This window comes from Centropristis striata, chromosome 11 (genome assembly GCF_030273125.1).
Source record: "Centropristis striata isolate RG_2023a ecotype Rhode Island chromosome 11, C.striata_1.0, whole genome shotgun sequence".
Lineage (NCBI taxonomy): Eukaryota > Metazoa > Chordata > Actinopteri > Perciformes > Serranidae > Centropristis > Centropristis striata.
The window spans coordinates 19,909,052-19,929,344 of NC_081527.1; the positions used below are offsets into that span (position 1 = coordinate 19,909,052).

General features: G+C 36.7%; 1 protein-coding gene across 4 annotated transcripts in view; it reads right to left on the reverse strand.

Annotated features, from left to right (window-relative positions):
- Positions 1-3,240: 3,240 nt before the first annotated feature.
- The window catches only part of st18 (ST18 C2H2C-type zinc finger transcription factor), a 44,609-nt gene continuing 27,556 nt past the window's right edge, over positions 3,241-20,293 (reverse strand). For 3 of the 4 annotated variants that reach the window (XM_059343864.1, XM_059343866.1, XM_059343868.1), the window contains exons 6-22: positions 18,689-19,402; positions 17,296-17,430; positions 16,354-16,444; positions 16,162-16,254; positions 15,389-15,597; positions 13,938-14,137; positions 11,825-12,070; positions 10,662-10,768; positions 10,067-10,129; positions 9,690-9,758; positions 9,381-9,443; positions 9,008-9,088; positions 7,504-7,725; positions 7,296-7,381; positions 5,816-5,919; positions 5,566-5,712; positions 3,241-5,430 (exon numbers count right to left, since the gene is read on the reverse strand). In XM_059343864.1, coding sequence (XP_059199847.1) covers positions 5,290-5,430; positions 5,566-5,712; positions 5,816-5,919; positions 7,296-7,381; positions 7,504-7,725; positions 9,008-9,088; positions 9,381-9,443; positions 9,690-9,758; positions 10,067-10,129; positions 10,662-10,768; positions 11,825-12,070; positions 13,938-14,137; positions 15,389-15,597; positions 16,162-16,254; positions 16,354-16,444; positions 17,296-17,430; positions 18,689-19,402 — 2,771 coding nt within the window. In that variant the 3' untranslated portion in view covers positions 3,241-5,289. The remainder of the gene's footprint in view (positions 5,431-5,565; positions 5,713-5,815; positions 5,920-7,295; positions 7,382-7,503; positions 7,726-9,007; positions 9,089-9,380; positions 9,444-9,689; positions 9,759-10,066; positions 10,130-10,661; positions 10,769-11,824; positions 12,071-13,937; positions 14,138-15,388; positions 15,598-16,161; positions 16,255-16,353; positions 16,445-17,295; positions 17,431-18,688; positions 19,403-20,293) is intronic. The other variant, XM_059343865.1, reaches the window with a different exon arrangement.

Below are 20,293 nucleotides of genomic sequence, written 5' to 3' on the forward strand. Positions count from 1 at the left end.
TTGCAGCCATTATGTGGTTTACTGTGTTTAAGTGTTTATTATGGCTGTTGTGATGCTTCATTTACACTATATAATGCTGACTCTGCTGCTATTAATCACCCTTCACTACTACAGATATGGCCTAAATAATAGTATATATATATATATATATATATATTTATATATATATATATATATATATATATATATATATATATATATATATATATATATATATATATATATACACACACACACAGACACACACACACACACACACACACACACACACACACTATTATTTAGGCCATATCTGTCCATCTACCTGTCTGCCAATTTAATTTGACTGGAAACATATCAGGAAATATAGTTCAGGCCCACTGTGACCAGTCATTTTATTATAATTTTCTTTTACGAGAGAGTACAACATTTGAAATATCCTGGAAAGTTTCACCCACCTTGTAACCTCACACAGTTCCCTTAAGGAGAGGTTTAAATTTAGCCAGCAGCTGGTTTTCTGGAAGTGTGGGAATGGATGATCGCCAGGCGATGTTTTAGTGACCTCGTTTTCACCTCAACTCACTTGACCTCTTCCTTCCTATATATTATTTGTTTAAGGGGAAGGCTTTGTGTGAAATGAATCCAGACAGTTTAAGAAAATTAACTTTGAAACCAACCACAGTTTTTCTCTTCTTACTATATTTGCTCAGACTGCTGAAGCCTGAATGTCTGCCTATAGGATAGAAAACTACTATTTAATACAGAAAACTCTGGTTTCTCCAGCACAGATTGCTTTGAGAGCATGGCACATTCTAGCTGATTAGTTGCCAAAGTTGCTGGGTAAAATAAAAAAATCCATCAACATACATAGTGTTTTTATTTAACTTATTTTTTTGTGGTAAACTATGTGACTTTCTTCTGCAGTCTGAGATATTGCAGGTTGTTCTGTAAAGTGAAGAATTTGTTGACTTCCGTAGTCTGTGGTTTCATTGCATAACACAGACGTATTGAGCCAGACTTACGTGACCACAAAATACACAAGGTTACAGACTGCTTTATGTGGGTTCATTCAAGTTTTTTTCAAGTTCAAGTGTTATTGAATACTGCACCTATTCATATGTAAGTCGTGTCATTCAGGGACACAACAGTCTTTAGAAGTACTGAGGTCAGGAGTCTTATCCTGACCACAGTGTTTTACCAGGAGTCCCATCCCAGAAATGGTCTGGAAATTGTGATATGTAATCATATACAGAAGATTTTGTGTAACTTGTGTAATTGTATAATGTAATGTCATCCTCAGGTCATTAAAATGCATCATGAAATATGAAAAAATATTAAATATGATATAAAAGAAAAACTAATTTACCCATTTACTTCTAATACTGTTTCCTTGAAACCAAATATTTTGTCTGTATTATGAGACGGATGTAAACAGACAATGTATACTGCAGCAGGGTTAGCTGAGGTCAGGGAATGTCTGTGACTGTCAAGCTTCTTTATATATCTGCACCGACGCTCTCGCAGTCTACACACACAGCATATACATTACAGGAAGACGGGGCCCCGCGTGGCATGATGGAAATTATGTTTGCTGGTGTTGAGTGTGAGCCAACAGACACTTATTTTGAATGCTGTGTTGTTGCTACACCACAAATTAGATTTATTATCTGGGTGAAATGCGGCCTTTGTTTCAGTGGCACCTTGCATATGCTGAGTCTTATTTCTCAGTTGAATGTAGGTCAATGGATGCAAAAGATAGAGAGATTAAAATATGTGTTGGAAGATATTTTTGGTGTAACTTTCAACGTTATCTCTGAACCATCCACATGATGGCAATCATTGTTTGTTGGGGTAACAACATTGGTGCTGTTTTTTCTGAATGCTTAAACACTGAAACAGTGATTCTTGATTCTCAGTTTGCAATCCCACACTCGAGGCCAATATCTATCGCGCTCTTGTTGTTTTAGGAGTGTTGGAGCATTTTAGAACAGAAAAGTAAATAACTTTTTACCCTTATTTGCATTAGCAGTGTGTTAAGTTTGGAATGGAGAGCCATACTTTTTTTCCCCCCATATCTATGAGTTTGTGTAAGTGTTAGTGTGTACCGTGACAGTGTTGTTGTCTGACTTGTGTCTCTTATTATTAGTAGTGGTCAATGGGCGATCGAACTAGTTTGACAATAGAAAATAATGATTAATTGCAGCCCTAAAGTAAAAACACTGAAGTTGATTGTAGCATGTGCTTTATTATGATTTAAAAAAAAATTATGATTGACACTAGGGGTCACCAAAGCTTCATGGGAGCTGTGAGGCCTTTTTGATTTTAAGGGGTGTAAGACAACCCTGTTTTGTTTTTTGATTATTTTGGTGGCTTTTGCCTTCTATTAGATTGAATAACAGAAATTGGAGAGATAAAGAGAGGGGAAGACATGCAGCAAAGGGCTGAAGGTTGGAATCAAACCCGGGCTGCTGCAGTATGGATTCAACCTTAGTATATGGGGGGCACACTGTGCAGTACCAGGGGAGCTACCAGGGTGCCCCAATATTTTAGACATACAGTGACCTGTATCTCAGCATTTTAATCATCTCTGTGAATAAAACAAAATGAAATTGTTATTTTTTTAAAGTTTGGATTATGATTTAATATATTTACTCAAAGGATTAAGGCACAATGAAGACACTATTTTCACAAATACATACCTCTAATAAACAGCCTTATCCTGCATTAGAAAAGCATGCAGTTAAAACAACCAAGGAGCTAATAGAAGGCCAAGCATCAAGAAAACACTGAATTTGTTTTTTAAAAAAAAGAAAAAGTCTATTAACTATGGCTGTCTTTCGTTTTACATAAACTTCCTGTAGTTACCATGTTCACTTTTTGGGTTCATCATACAATTTATTAGTTGTTGTGCCCTGGTATTGTTATGCTTGAATATAATATGATATATCCATAAAATATGTCTGTTAGTCAAATTCATCAGTGTACTCAATAATAAAAAGGGGTCCATTAAGGACAGAGCTGGGAATCACTGCTCTATGTGACCATCACACCCCTTTATTTTGATTTCTAACCCCAGAAGCTCTCAGTATGGTTACCCCATAGACCACTCCCTGTTACTCTAGATGTAATACCTTAGATTCACCACAAGGTGATGCTAATGCCTAAGGAAATGTGATATTGTGTGTATTATGCTGTATTTGTGTGGTGACTGGGCTTACATGTGTCTGATGTTGGACTTCAGAAGCTTTGAGAAACCACACAACCATTTGAAAAGTTTATTTCTACCATACACAAACTGTACAACACAGCGCATATCTGTTTATTATGAAATAGTAAAAGTAATAGGAAGTTTCAATTTACAAACTACTTCAACTGAAAAAAGCATTACATTTTAATGTAAAAGAAAAGAAAATACAATACAATTTCATATCATACTAATATCGTTCCACAAAAAAGCATTTCACATTACAAAACATCAAATACTAACAGGGAAAAAATAAATATTATTCACAAAACTTCCTGAGCAAACAATGTGTGGTATAGGAATTAAATATAAGAAATTATAAATAAAGGATTGTTAGGTTTAAAGAATTTGATTCAGATTTTTTTTTTTTAAAGATTCTTTAAAACATTGAGTATTTGGATAAAATAGGGTCTCATTTTTCTGTGATTTGGCTCTTTTGCTGTTACATTTTTTCTCTTCGAAATGTCCTAGGCTACATGTCTCGGACTTGTTTTTGCAGAAATGAAAAATGTATTGCTCAAATGAATTAGTGTCATTTTTCTCGTTGGATTAGCTTTGTGTAAAATTGATACATGTACTGTTTAGTACGGTGATACGACTAAAGCGTCCCATTTCCCTCTTTTTGTTGGAGTCAAGGGCAGTGTGGTGAACTAATAATACAAAATAATTGAAAATACAAAAGTGCAATTGATGCAAACAAACAACTGATTAGCCAACAACTACCATTTGTCTATGTTTTCGTTTCTTTTTTTTTCTTCTATTTTTTTTTTCTTTTTGTGTTGCTGCATTTAATGATTGAAACCGAAATGCGAGTTGTAGTGGTAGTCAGCTCGGTTTTTTAAAATAGCTACTATTCAAATCTGCCCCAAGCATTACAAGAATATTCAAACTGTAAGACTGGTTGAAATGTTAAGGCTTGTAAGCAGTTTAAGATAAAACAGGAATAGATGTTGTTGGTTTTTTTTAAATTCCCTTTCCATGCTAGCAAAAGTTAAAATAAACACCAGACTTTTTCAATCTCAGTCGTGATATTTCAAAACCTGACTCTGAGATTACAGCTACTGAGACAACGGTATTTAAACAGTCATCAGGAACGTTTCCTCCTATGAAAATAATTGTACTGTATAATAAATTAGACACCATCCACATAATACTGTCCTACCACAAAACATAGTACTCGTATACTTTTATGGATTCATATACATTTAGGCACATACTATATGCACACTCCAGAGTGTGTGCACAAAAGGCAGTTTAATATCTATATTTAAAAAAAAGACATCTTGACAAAGTGGATTTTTGATTTATGTTGCACTCTTGCTGTGGCACGCTATGCAAAGCAGAATCTGACATTCAGTTCAGCAAATGATGTTGCATTTTTGCTCACTTCCTGTTTGCATTCAGCTGTTATTGGTTCAGAAGAAAGGGTACAGTACAGTTGCATTGCATTTTTTTTACCTCAGTGTTCACTTTGTCTTACCATACATTCAGTTTCCAATAAAGAAAGCAAAAGCAATGCTTAAAAAATATTAGTCGTTTTGGTAGATTTTTACTTTGAAGGGAGATCCAACTTATGGTTTAATAATAACAATATAAGTTTTTCAACACTAGATGGCGAAAGTATGCCATGAAATTGGAATGTGCTTCTATGTAAATTTACAATGTGCAGAAACAGATTTCTCAAATATTAAGCATTTACAATTCAAGAAATAAATAAAAATCAAGGAAATAAATACACTGATGAACAAATATAATAATAAATAGCGATAAATATAAGAATGACATGAACACATACAGATTAAAATCAAGCAAACCATACAAAATAATTAAGTGCAAGAGGGGTAAAAATCTCACCAGGATAAACATATCAAGTGAATGCAGAAACAGTAAAAGCATTACAAATCTGGCTGGTAATTTTCTCAGTGCAGTGTATTTACCGGGGAAATGCCGAACACATTTCCAAAAGCCTTGTCTTATACATGCAGCCAAGCCAGCACTCTTCAGTAAAATAGAGCTATCTAGTGCCATTATCCCAAGTCAAAGAAACCTCTTGGTAGCTCTACAGCTTAAACATGGATGCCCTTAATAGCCTGTTTGATATTATCCAAGAGGGCCTTGCACTCTGGAGAGTATTCATGCTCCGAGTTGTTGTACATATCAGTTAATGTGTTCACATAGGCTTCAAAATTATTCTCACTGATGGGTCCCTGCAACAAAAACATGTTTGGCTATTAGTGAAAACAGCAGAGCAGAAAATGACAATTCATAGAAAATGAGATTTCTTCCAGGACAGGTTAGATATAATGAGTTGTGGTGGAGTCTGTGGTCAAGGCTTACTGTACCATTTGAGGCAGCTGAATGTCTGTTAGACTGTTAATGAGAGCTTGGCTAAGGCGAGCGAGCTCCTTCAGAAGGCTGTCGTTGTGCTGTTCGATCATCTTGTTCTCCTCTTCAATTGTCCTCAGGTTACATTCCATAGACGATATCTGCTTTCGGGTACAAAAACAACACAAGATTTCATCAAATTTAGCGAGCAAAGATCTATTTTTTTGTCCTTTTTTTAAAAATCATCTTGTCAGAGTAGATATTTACCTGGGTTTGGAGTTGCATCATGTCTGCTTCTATTTTCATGTTGGATTCATTCAGTTCGTTAATTTCATGATCCAAATGTTGAATATCTTCTTTCTTTTCCACACCTGAGTTGGAGCATATAATCTGATTTATCACATTCAAACTGAAAACACTGGTATTTTGAAGGGATGCACGATATGGATTTTTTTCAACTAATACCGATAACTGATAATTACCCACTTCTCATGGCCACTACCTATAAAATAACCAATAATTTCACATTTTTCTATTTGAAAAATAAGTTCATAACCTGTAGTTTATGCAAACCTGAGAGTAAGAACGCTGAACATAACTGACATCATTATTGTTAACTATGGATGCACGATACTAATATCTGATGTCAGATTTCAAGGCCACTACTGACTACTATCAATTCAATTCTATGTTTAGCTATTATACACATTATATTCTGGAATAGTGATTCCTGTTAATTTTTGAATAATTCTGACCATTATATTGATGCACAATTCGTTATATTTAATAATTAATATCTGAGTAAATTCAAACGTGTTATTTTGTTGTTACATTTTACTTTACAAAGTTAAGAAAGCAATGTGTGAGTCAAACCTGATGTTGCCTTACACTTACAATAATGTATCACTTCCACACAGTGAGGCATACTGATTTTTAATTAAACTTCATCAGATCCCTATTGTTTACACAACAAAAACAAATAGCAGTTCTGACTCTTCAAATGTTAATTGTTTTCTCATAAAGTACATGAAAAAAAACTTCAAGAATAAACCCTGGCTTTTATAGAGCACTTGGCCTCAGAATTTAAATTAAGATGCTGCGCTTATTAAATCAATAAAAGCAATGTTTCCTTTGTATAATCAGCCAATAATGTTTTAACTATATTTACATTATCTGAACAATACGTCAAAATATAAATTTCAGTTGATAATTTAATGTAACCCCTATATATTTTGCATCCCTAGTATTTTTGATGCAAAGACATAAGTAACTGAAATAGACTAATATCATCAGCCAATATTGGCCCATTAAAGACATATCGGTATGTGTAGTTTGCTGATATGATACCCATTTCTACAGAACATATAATGTATTGTGTCATATAGTTATTAGATTTTTATTTATTCTTTATTTAAATGGTTAGCAATCTACTGATACTAAACATACAGTACTGATGTTTGTTTAGACATTCATTTTATTTTCTATTTCTTTACTGATTATTTCTGGAATTGGTTGACAATTGAATACACTGTATGTATAATAATGTTAAATATTCATTAATAAAAAAGGTCTTTTTTTAAATTTCAGCTCACAAATTCACGACATCAGCCGCCATATCACCATGTTATCTTTCGATTTTTCACCTTTTTAAATCAGTATCGGCTTAAAAAAATCCCATATCAGCCGGGTTCTGAACTGCAAAATGCTTAAATATTTTCAAACCACACAGCATGTGAGAGGAGCTTACCACTGCTGGCTTTCAGTTTGATGGTCATCTCTTCTTCTGTGTGCTTTTTCTTGATGCTCTGTGCGTTCAGTGGGCAACCGGACAAGCTAATTTTTAGGTGGGGAGAATATCACAAAACTTCAGCATCAATAGAGATCGTGGCGTTAAGAAGGCTCCATGTCGACCAGCACTATTGTTTAGAGATAAAATGGAGGAAAGGCGACCTCACCTTCTGTGAGTGGCAAACACATTATTGGCATGTCCAAGGCCGTTGCAGCCAGGCAAGGGACAATGGGGCAGTTCCTGTTTATTGGCTTTCCAGGCAAAGGGCAGCCCATTGATGGACGACTCCTTCTGTCTTTTGGCAGCAAGTGGACAACTGCCTGCGCTGCGATGGGATGTGTATTTTCCCGATATATGGCCCTGTCCGTCACATCCCATTACTGGACACCTACCAGAGGAACACACAAAGAGTCGAGCACGTTGTAAACACTGCACACTCACACAGAAGGAAAAAGTTGCATTTAATAACATTTCTATGCTCCAGAGAAAAACATTTAACTGCTCATAAAATAACAACAACATCATTAAAAAAAAATCTCTCTTTTAATAACTAGACCGGAAGATTTGTTAACCATTAAGTTGATTAATCCAGCCAAATGCTGATTAAAAATGAAGTCGCCAAAACTAAAAATAATCGCATTAACTATAAGTTACTAATCCACTAAAACTTGAGTTCGAGCAAGCACTCTGTTCAGTGTGTGTTTGGAGGTTGCTGATATTTGTGCTTGGAAGCATAAGCACAAGTCACGCTGAATATCATTAAGAGTTGCATTTTCAGGCCTGTTTTTCTGCAGGTCAGTAATGGAGTGACATGAATTACAGATAATTGTCATGTATCCCCTCATGCGAAAGAATGTAATTTGGAGGTGGCTAACCCTTTCCCTTATTGATAAAGGTGAAAGGTCAGTTGAGATGATACAAATGGTACACATGCTGTAGAGTGCTGCTGCAAAAAGCCTGTTTCAGCATTTTGTTACTCGACAGCAGCAGCACTTAGAGGACAAAACAACACCAGTGCCATTACTTACATCTACTACAGGTAGGCAGCTTGATGCAAGGCATCAGGACAATGGAGGCATGCCATATGGCCCACTATTTACAATAATCTAGGGACATTTGCTACCCTCCCCCTTTCTCTCCCTTTCTCTCTTAATGTGTATGAGATCTATTCCAGTCTAATTCCTAAGCTCATGGCCTTGCATTAGTAATTAAAAAGAAAAAATCTGTGTCCAGATGTATACGTAAACAAGGGCTCATATCTCTGACTTTGGATTTAAACTGCAAATCAATTACATTATTTTTTTTCCAATAACACTTTCACAGACAATGATTAAGCTGCAAATGCCATCAGAGCGGGGCATTTTCTTAATATACTATAATTATAAAGAAAGCACTCAGTGAAGAGTAATAAGCCAGATATTCCATTCAGAAAATAGGAAAAATACAAAACCCCAGAAAAAAATCCCACAAAACCACCCTGCTAATCCTTAGAAAATAATTCACTAATGTTACGACAAGAGAAGTATTATTTTCTTTGTTTAACTTAATGGCCTCCAGGTATAATGCCCCGGGCACAAAGGCATGACGCATTTTTTTTTTTTACAATGTTTTATTGCTGAAACAAAAAAAACATGACAGCATGGGATGAGGAGAGAAAAAAAATCTCTTACTTAAGCTCTTGCTCATCTTTGTCATCCTTGTTTGGTGTGAGCTTCAAACCTCCCTTTCTGGCACGTGGACATCCTGACAAGCTACAAAATGATTGGCGACAGTATGGGTTAACATGAAGGAAATGTATTTAAGTAAGAGCTACATTGTTTCAGGCAGCTTTTGAGTTCGAATTGCACAAGCCAATCTATAAATCTACATAAATAAATGTTTAATCGCTGGAGAAGTTGGCAGCCAAATAAATCAATAAAAAAAACAAGAATTCAAAAAGTGCAGCATGTTTGCAGCATAAAGTGAGACTTTCACCATCTGTTTGAATGTCATGCATCTGACAAATGTATTTCATGCTCAGTTGCGATGATTTTTCTCTGCTACCTTCTGTGCGAAGCGTAGTTCCCAGTCACATGTCCAGATCCATCACAACCAGGTGTTGGGCACCTGCAGGTTGAGAGACACAGAGACCAGGTGCTTTTTACAGCAAGCAGAGCTGTGGATTCATGCTAATATGCACAGAAAGGTAGTGCAAATACCAAACAACTTCATGTGGAGGACATAGAAGCATGCATAATGTGTGGTAGAAGGGAAAGGAAAGGAAAGAATTGACCCAAGCTGAGGCAAAAACAAGCTGCCTAGTTTAATGTGCAAAATCCTTTAGTAACAATAACGGTTTTGAACAACACATACTTTAGTTCCTGAGAGTTGGCTGCCATCAGTGATTTGAGTGTTTTGTCAGCCAGGGGACATCCAGACACACTAGAGAGGATAAAGAGCTAACAGTCACTTTAATGCACTCTTTGATCACAGCTGAATTAAATAATCTTAATACAATGTCTCAAAGCATATTTATACAAAATCATCGCGAAAACACAATTCCACCTCCTCTTCATGCGAGAAAAAGCTTTTTCATGTCAACATGTTTTTTATTTTATTTAAAAAATGACATTTAAAAAAAATCAAACTCTACAAACTCAAGTGTATCAACATAATTAAACAATCAGCACTGTTTCTGTGTCTATACATCTGCTAGCTGGTACTAATGAGAGCATAATTATTTACAGTACCTCCGGTGTGATGCATAATTCCCCGTCACATGGCCGCTGCCGTCACAGCCCGGGGTCGGACAGCTGCAGGAGAACACAAAGCGTTTAATACACAGATTACTCTGGTTCCCACAGCTTGATCTGAATCTTTCTTTTACACTCACAACCTTTTTTTCATGGCTATTAAACAGGAAATAAAAGAGTTAGTACAGCGGGAAGTTTAGTAGAAGAATTATTGTTATTATATTGCTCGACATTCAGTTTTTAAAAATGTTTCTGAATGTCACTGAGGGGAACTAGAGGGTCCTACTTTTTCTTGTGGTGCGATTCTTTAAGAGGCAGCAGAGCATGCACTCTAACTACAAGAGTCAAGAGTTGTAAGCTTGTACGGGGTATACAGGGAGAAAACTCACTTTCAAATACATTTCTGCTCCACATGAACCTGCAGTTACAATGATAATGTAACACAGTGAGTTTCAGCCGCTCACTTATGTCAAACTGTCCTATTTAAACAAAGGTATGGTTTGTCGTTAATTCTGACCATCTGCCAGCTATAAAAGGGAAGCTCACATTATACACAGTCGACTGAATGAAGATGTTTCATTCTTTAACGCACCTCAAAAGCTCTTTCTTTGCATCTCGTAGTAGCAGCTTGGCTTTGGGGCTCAACATGCCGTCTCCTTGATAGAGTTGGTCCTCCGAGGAGACATGATCATAATCCTCCTAGAGAGACAAAAAAAGTAAAAAAAAAAAAAAAAAAATGTGGCCTTTACTATGTAAAAATATCAAACTCAACCTGATCTGCAATGACCTAAAAGTGAATAATTAATGAAAAGCACTATATAATACTCTTAAAAACACAAGCCCTGGGGGGTTAGAGTGCGATTATGCTTAAGGATACTTATAGTGAAGTAAACCATATATCCATTTAAAGTCATACTTAATCCACATAGTATTTATGAGGTATAGCCATGACGTATGGATTTTCTTTTTTTTTCTCTCACAGACAAGATTGTGCAGTCACCAGATGTTGGTTGTGATTTTAAAAAGCAGGTCAAATGTGCTTACTCCTTATAACAAAAAACTCCCACATGGGAAGTAAAGAAAAGAAAAACCTTAAAGTCCAGATTTAAGATTCATTCAGGGCCTTGGATGATATGTGGACACCAGATTGAAGATGTTTTAGAGATTTAAACATGATGATGCTTTGTCTTACAAAACATAACAAACATAAATATGGAGATTTAGTACTTTTACACTTACAAAACGTTTCAGTTGGATTTTATAATTTTTAGACTAAATATGGCTACTGTTCCCACTATTTAAACCACATTTTTTACTTCTTTTTAGAAAAAATTGACAAATTGCAATTTGTTAGATGCAATTTGAGTACTTTTACCATTTTTAGACCTAATTTTTAATACATTTGACTATTTGTACTTATTTCTAGACTACATTTTGATTACTTTTACTGTTATTTAGACAAACTTTGTCTCCTTTTACTTTTATTTAGACAGAATTTGACTACTTTTACTGTTATTTAGACAAAAAAGAGTCACATTTTGTCTTAAAAAACAAGATTTTCTGGGAATTATTATACACCTCATGATGAAGATGATAAACAGCATATCTCCATCTTGTCTCTTTAAGTCTACTTGTGTGGCTCAATTTCCTATTTTTTTTTTGTTTTGTTTGGTGGCATAAGAACTCTCCTCCAACCATTTACTGGTCATAATACATTTTAGCTGACAGCCAAGTGTCAGGGGTTGTGCTTTTTACCTCTGCATCCTGTAAAACATGTGCTTTGCTGAAGTTGACAGGGACAGGGCTCTCCCAGCTGTCTCTCTCACACAGCGGCTGGTAGAAGGCGGGGCTGATGAGCACGCTCCCGCCCTTGGCCGCGGCGGCCTCAGAAGGGGACAGCGGGTCGTCCAAAGGTGTTTTTGGCGGGGCTTTTACATTTTCCTTGCTCTTCTTCATACTCAAGTCCAGGGTGCCATTTTCATCCACCTCTATGAGCATGTCCTAAAGGGAAGTTAAAACCTCAACATTTAATCAATTGAAATGTTACAATAAACAAAGGACGGCTCACATATCGTTGCAGTGTGTGCTAACATATGAAAACAAATGAATCAGGGGATAAAAATAGACCCTGTTTTCTAATTACACTAAACGGTGCGATGTCTTATTAATATGACAGCAGCGATATGGTAAACTTGAACCCAACAACATTCCTCTGTAAACATGCAAAATGACTTGAAACGCAGAGCAAACAAACATATTTAAATAATACATACAGTGGTTATCTCACACCAGACAAAGTACCAAACTAAGCCAGCGTTAATTCTGCTGAACACAAAAAAATAATCACTGGTGTGTAGTTTTTCAGTGACAGCTGTGTCATCTGTTTTCTAGGACACACAACCATGATGGCAGCTGGGGGGAGGGAGGAGGGGGGTCGCTGGTTTTAGGTCATCATTATTATAGCAAAAATTAAAAAGCTTAATGTGGCATAAGTTTCCCCGCTGACAGATGTGTTTGTCGTTTTTGTGCTGAAACGCAATAGCATGATGACTTATGGCTGTTTTATGGTATTAAAAGTTTTACCTCATTAAATGCTGAAATCCTTTTTCCATAAACGAAACCAATTATTCAACGCATATGTTTCATTAAACCCTATACATCATTATTTTTTTTTGTAACAAAAGGGAGCTTTTCAAATTAATTACAGGGGATGATTTACACGAACATTGGATATGGCTGTCCACTTAAATTATCCAGCCCTTTCATGATGTGTGTACCTAATCAAAATAACACCAATGATGTGCAGGACTTTTTATGATTTATTTAGATTTTAATATTTTCTAATGCGACTAGAAACTCTCCATTTTTTTGTTGCTATTATTGATTAATTAATGGCATTTTTAAATAAGTAAAATCAGCTTGTATTCACACTTTAAAGGCCGGCTATGTGCTGCTTTTTGTGTGCGATATCTCAACACATAATATACATATGCAGATAAGTTAAAGCATCCGACGACATATAACACTCTAAATATGGCCTCTTTTTTTCAGACTTGAAAGCTGTTCTTTATTTTGTACGTCTCTCCAAGACAACTAAGCTGTAAATGAGAACAGATGATTAACTTGCTAACACTGTTTTATTCATTCAGTGGGCTGGTACCTGGTACGGGGCCACATTCTCAGCTCAACAAGCTGGGAGACAAGGATCTGTGCTGTGTAGGTGTGGAAACCTTGAATCATCTACAGTACAGTGTGCACGTACGTATGTAACCCACAGAATGCGTTCAATATTAATCATAAAGTTTTGAAAAAGCCGAACACAATGGCGCGTTGGAGACGATAATGACAGCAGAAGAGATTTTGTATCCGCACACATTTCCAAGAAGAGTTGTGTGAATTAAACTTTTCAGATGTTAACTCCTTTATCTGATTGGCTTAATCCACTAAAATGCTCTTAAATGCTATCTGGTGTAGACACACAGCCTATCCTGGATCATATAACTAAGCAAAATATCCTCTGCCATCTGCAGCGGGCAAGATGCAGTTTCAGACAACAGTTCAGGGTTTTTACATGCCAGCTGATGTCGAAACAAAATACAGTACCACATGTTTTATTAAAAAAATAGAGGAGTAGTTGTAATTGGGAAAGAAGGCTGATTGTATTTCTTCTTTTGATGTGATTACACAAATTTTCATTTGTGTACATTAAAGCTTTATGGAGAGGAAACCTCCTTGTTTTTCTGCCACCAGAGCGCCAAGCTCCCTTTGCCAAATTCAGTCTTTTGATGTCTTCCCTTTTTATACACAAATCAGAGTTCCTTTAAAATGACCACATTAAATACCTTTCCAAGTGGTCTAATTTGATTACCTTTGTGGAGGTTGCCAAGGGCCGGCCGGCGACAGCCTCCATGTTCTTCCGGTAACGAGTGGAGAGGTTAAGGATGGCGGCTGTCGCTGCTGCGGCTTGGAGGCCGTCTTCTTTTCTGAATTGACTCGGCGGGCTGTGTTGACCAGAGGTGGGCAAGCGGCCACCTGGAGCACCGAGGAAGCCAGGATACTGCTGGGGTGCTAAAAGACAAATAATTAGCGAATAATACACTTACTGAGACACCAGGTGTTACTACCAAAACTTAATAGTACATAGAAAGCGGTATATATAACAACCACTGGTGCAAAACCATGAGATGCGTCCATAAAATGATAAAAATTTGCATGGAGATTAAAGCTGCACAACATGAAGAAAATATGTGATAACATTGTTCAATATCGCGATAAAGATATTATTTGCAATAAAAAAAAACCAGAGTAATGGTGTTGTCATACACCGGTTTGACGATAACTGTGTTATTTAAATAATTAAATCTTGATATCATGTTAATTATAAACACATGATAATATAATTTAAATAATCCAGCGCCTGTATCATCATTTCCTCTTCAAATTAATTTGCCAAAAAAGAGAAAAAACACAACATGTATAAAGTTAAAGATAAATTTGACTGCATTATTATTATTATTTTTTTAAATTTAATTTAATAATCAGAATAACGTAATCATCCTGATTTTTTTTGCTACAATTATCATGTGGTGAAAATCTGAAAACTTGACAGCAATAAAACAGTATTTTATAATTCATAATTGCTTGTTGTAAATAATGTATGTAGTGTTTTGATGTTCACATACTCGAGGACTAGAGATGAAAATTAGCTCTTAGTTATATTTTTGTATAATGAATCAGAGTTATGAAATGTATGGTTATTATGCATCACCCCTGTCAAATAAACATAATAAGGATAAAGAAAACATATTAAAGTGTACTAAGGTCTGCCTTTCTGCTGCTTTCAGTAAAATACAGCAAATAGCTACCTAAATACAGTAAAAAAAAATTAAGGAAATTATTTCCAACATTCTTTTATCGAACAAATTGAACACGGAAATTAACACAAAATGCACCAATAAAATATAATTTTAACAAATTTAAAGCTCCATTTTCTAATAATACTCTCTTTCAACTAAGTTAAAAACAATCCCAGAGAGCAATATAGCTTTTGATTGTTTGTGTGTTTATCATAAAACTTGACATAACAATTATAAAACTATATATTGTGCAGCCCTTGTATATAATCTGTGATTATGGTAGACTGATATTAATTTTGTGGTTGAAACAAAGACTTCATACCTAAAAAAAAAAAAAAAAAAAAAAAAAAAGAAAAGAAAAGAAAAGAAAAGTGACAAAACAATGAATTCACCTTCAGTACCATGGCAACTGTTAACAAATAGCTTTTTTATTTTTGTGTCAGATAAAATGTATGAAACTTACAATCGGGGAAATGTGACATTTCCTGGTCCTGGTTGGGCCCCATCAGAGGCTGTTTGCCGAAGACCTGTGCATCAAAGCTGGCGTAATCAAAGCGGATTCTGCTGTACTTGTCCATGTCTTTTGTGAGGCTCGTTTGCAAGGCTGCTACCGGATGAGAGAGCCTGTAGTTCAACTGGTTCATCTCGAACTTCTTTATCAAGCCGATGGCTCTGTAAGGAGACAAATTGGTGAAAAAAAGGACTTAATTTTATTGTGCAAACCTCGTGAAATAACAAGTGCCCAACAAGCTCATATTAAGCAGTTAAGTATAGACGTTGTTTTGAACCATTCAGGGATGCCAGTGCTTTTGTACACATAGAGTCTGGGATCTGATGTGTGTTGTAGATCCACAGCCAGGTTGCCAGACTAATTAATATAGTAGGAGTGGGCATCCTGCCCATGATATATCCACAGGGAACAAAGAGTTCTGCTCTTTTATCATCTCTAATAGAGAGGAACTCACAGGACCAGCAACCATTGCTTATGTCTGCCTGGAAAGCTCGAAATAGACTGTGTTCTGCAGGGATCAGTGAATAAAAATACCCCACACTCTCCTCAACAATAATAGTGTTTATCACTTTTTTGCATAACCTCAGTTACGCTTTTACAACTTCAGTCCACTCCAGAGCTGAATGTGATTTCTGGATGCTTGTTGTAATTATTTTTTTCCTGCACATGCGACCACATTGATAGCAGTGAAAATCCCCCCAGCGTTATCTGGCAGTGTACTGTACCTCGGTGAGCGGTCAGGTGTTTGTCTGCATTTCAGGCTCTCGTCCTGAGGTTTGGAGACTTTCACTGCAGCAGCGATGGGGCAGCCTGAGAGACTGGTCGGTTTGGGAGGAAATCAAACACATTAGCTTAATACTGTAAGTCATCTATGAACAGGGTGCAGATTTCTAATGGCTTTTCTCCTCTGCACGTACCTCCGGTGGGTGCTACGGTTGCTGTTGACATGGCCTCTTCCTGTGCACCCGGGTGTAGGGCACTTGAGGACGTTCTCATGCATGGCCAGGACTGCAAGGACACAAAGAGGAGATAAGCTCCAGAAGAAAAAAAAACAAATAATTCAACATGTAAGACATAATCACGCTAAAAGATTTAAGACGCTCAATACATATATATACAAAGCATTTTGGATATACACAAATGCATTTTCATACATTAAATGATGATTTATGTAACTGGTTGGTACATTAGTGCCTATAGAGCAAAGATCCTACAGAGACTGAAACAGGAGAAAAAAGCAAAAGGCTTTTTCATTGTGAGAAATGCTGTAATGTGCTGAAATGTAAATAGCTTAGTGCAAAGAGGAGCGTAACAAGACAGCTGATTATATTCTTCAAAACAAACGCGTCGTTAAAGGTCCGCTCTGTATCCTTAGAAACTTCTTTTCTGTATATATTCTCCAATTAGTTTGTTGGAGTTGTCTATTTATTTTTGAATGCTGCGTTAGCTAGCCCTTTGATTTGCAAATACTGCCTCCAGTCTAAGAGCATGCGCTTTTTTGAAAAAGTTAATTACTTTTTCTGTTCCTTTTGTAACATTACTGTTTAATGTCGAATGTTTGTTGAGTTATATTGAAATGACTTAACAATCGCCAATGTGGGGGGGGGGGGGGGGATTCACACATTACAGCACATTAAGAAAAAGTGTGAGAGAGAAAAATGCTTTAAATGTATTTGAAAAGTTTCCTGCACATCTTTTTAATTGAACTAAATGTATAAGCAGGTCTTTTTTGTCTTTGGGTCCGCGCTAAGAGGATTTCAATTACTGTGACTGATTATGAATCCTACAACTGGCAGTTTTTATAAGTATAAATCATTCATTTTACAGCACGTATACACAGAACTGCTTGTGTGACTTACTCTCCGGAGGGACTCGGACTTTATGAGGACACCCGGACAAACTCCTGTGGTGTGGATACAGGCCGGTCACATGACCAGTGCCATCACAGCCTGGAGTTGGACACTTTATGTCCTTTTTATCTGTACGTTGAGACTCTGTGGACACAGTAAAACAAGACTTCTAAATAAATAAATAAATATAATACAATCACTGTACTGCTGCCAAAACATGCGAAAACCTCTCTGTCTTTAATTGTATTCTGTCAAGAAATAAGTGACATATACATTTAATGCACTTTCGTGTATTGTACATAGGTCAACAGATTGAAATATCATGCAAAGCTAGATACTTTTTTTTTTTCCACAAAATGCATCTTTTAATCTGTCATTTTAGTTAAGGCTGCAGTTCAACATTCACTTCTTAATGCCCATCCATCGAAAGATTACATCTAGGATTACACATTTAGCTGCAGTCATTTGAAGAATCAGAGGGAAACATGAGAGGTACTTTAGGAGGATTTAAGACTTATGGTCATGGTTAAATATCCAGTTGATTCCTATCAAAATCCAATATTCTGAGTAGTAGCAATTCCATCAGAAAATTTTGTTCTTCTTTATTTTAGTCTATTTATTACTTCACTTGTTGCCAAAATGTTTTTAGTACTTAAGAGGATTTCCTCCCTCTGATTCCCCCCTCCCTTCCCCATGCATATGCTTCTTTTATTCCTTTTAATGTTTTTTTTTGAGCCCCCAATCATCCAAATCACAAGTGGTCAATCAGATTTGCGATGGATGAAGGTACATTCGCGAAAACTGATTGTTCCCATACTGATCACTTTTGAATGGAAGCGTTTTGCCGTCACACGGAAAAACAGAAACACTCATCAGGAACAAGTTATACCGGATGTTCTCATCCACTGTTCGTATGTATATCTACGAAAAATAATGCGCTGAAATTCATAGGAAAGCAGTTATTGCTTGCCTCTAGTTGCCGTAAAAATTATAACGGGAGTGAAGCAGCAAGTGAAACCGTAAGAACATAGTTTTGTTGCCTTAACCTAACCCAGTAGTTCCATATCACAACTTTAACCACATGTTTAAAACGGTATTTTTGTTGTCACAAGATCTTGTCACGTTACTACAATTCCAAAATGATTTGTTATAGGGAGAAACCTTTCCTAAGAAAATACTATTTATCTTGTCATGTGTGAAATTTTTCATCATATAAGATAACAACTTATTGTTATGACTTTCAACAATATTTTATAATAATATGTTTTCACGCTCTAACATGAAACAACAAGATTTTATTAAAACAATAAACTTTTCTCGTCATAACGTGATTCTGATCCGTGTGGCTGCAAACACCCTGCTTTTGCTTCTTTATTTTTCATCCCTCCTGCCATATTGTTACCTTTCCCACCATGATAGTTGAGTCTTCCTTCCATGTCCATCATCCTGTGGTGCCGTCTCTCATTGGTCATCTGCTCCATGAGGAAGCGGTCCATCTCCCTGTAGGCGTGGTGTAGGACCTGTCTCTGCTCTGTCTGCAGAGCTATGGCCTGCTCCAGCAGGCTGAGGTTCACCCTCCCTCGGCCCATTTCCAGGCCTCTCTCGTGGAGGCCCAGAGCCCAGCCGTCCAGCTGAGGCGGCCTCTCCGTCTCCACCTCCCCCTCGCTGTCCTCCTCCGTGGGGAGCGGCCTGTATCTCAGAGCCTCGGCCTGAAAAATACTCGCCCTCACCATTGGACTATCTAAATCTAAGTGAGGCTCTTCTTTGACGAGGCCGTTCCTGCCTGAAAGGTCTTCGTTGGTTTCTGAGGGGCTGCAGGTGGAGCCGTTCACCTTGGTGGACAGAGAAAGAGGCTCCCACTCTGCCTCCCTCATGTCTTCATATGGACTCTGGGGCGATGACGTTCCACTCATCCTGTCTTGACTTTGGTCTTCTCTTTCATTGTTAAGGAGCTCCTCTTCATCTTCATCCATCAGAGGTTCGGATGTGTCCGGCTCGCACTGCGGAGAGCCGTAGGATGTAACTTCTGACCATCCGAGAGAATCACCAGACTTTGCTGCTGCTTCGTGGAGGCCATTTTTGTAGGCAACTCCATTGATTGCACTTAAGTTCCCATCTAAAACAACAAGAAAACACTTATTATTTCCTGTGTTTTGAAGACTTAAGAGAACAAACATGTTCTTTTGTGACCCCTGCAGTCACATCCATGATCAGAATTGTGTCCTCAATAATCTTCTCGAAATCCTGTTAAAGGTTTTAGATTTTGTGTTACTTTTCTACAAATAATATCTTGAGAAAAACATGTTTTTTAGAGGATTTAGAAGAACACATGTTGCAATAGAAATGATAATCATAAGGTTGCAAGATTTCTGTGCAATTCCTCAAGTATATTTTAAATAACATATACGACCCTTCTGCCTGCTAGTTGAACATGAAACCTGGAGATGAGAAACACAATTGTTTTCTTCTTCTTCTGCGTCTCCAATCAGAGCTACAACCAAAAATAGATTTAGGACAAGATTAAGGAGGGATTTACTGTGCGGTGGACAGCGAACATCAGTTTTTAATTAATTATGTGTATTTTTAAGTGCAAACTAAGCAGCAACATGTTGTCATCTGTACAGAAGACTGATTTTAAAAACACATAATTGTTGTTTCTAGAGATGTGAACAAGGAAAGTGAAGAGGATTCCTGAAAACACAGATGGAGGAAAACCACAAACATGCAGATAAATGAGAGAAATCTCTGTTAGCTGCGGCTGTCTGTGTGGCAGGACTTGGTTTAGGAGAAGCCAACCATACACCTCAGTGAAAAAAACTGACAATAATTTTGGTTTACAAAAAAAGCAATAACAGCTAACAGTGCCCACAGAAATCAGTGGCTTGCTTTGTGAACATGAACCAAAATTGCTGAAGTGATTTGATTAATTTTTGATAGGAATATGTAAATTAAAAAAATGCAGTTTATTTATTACAAAAGTAGTTATGAGCATCTTAAAAAACAGTCA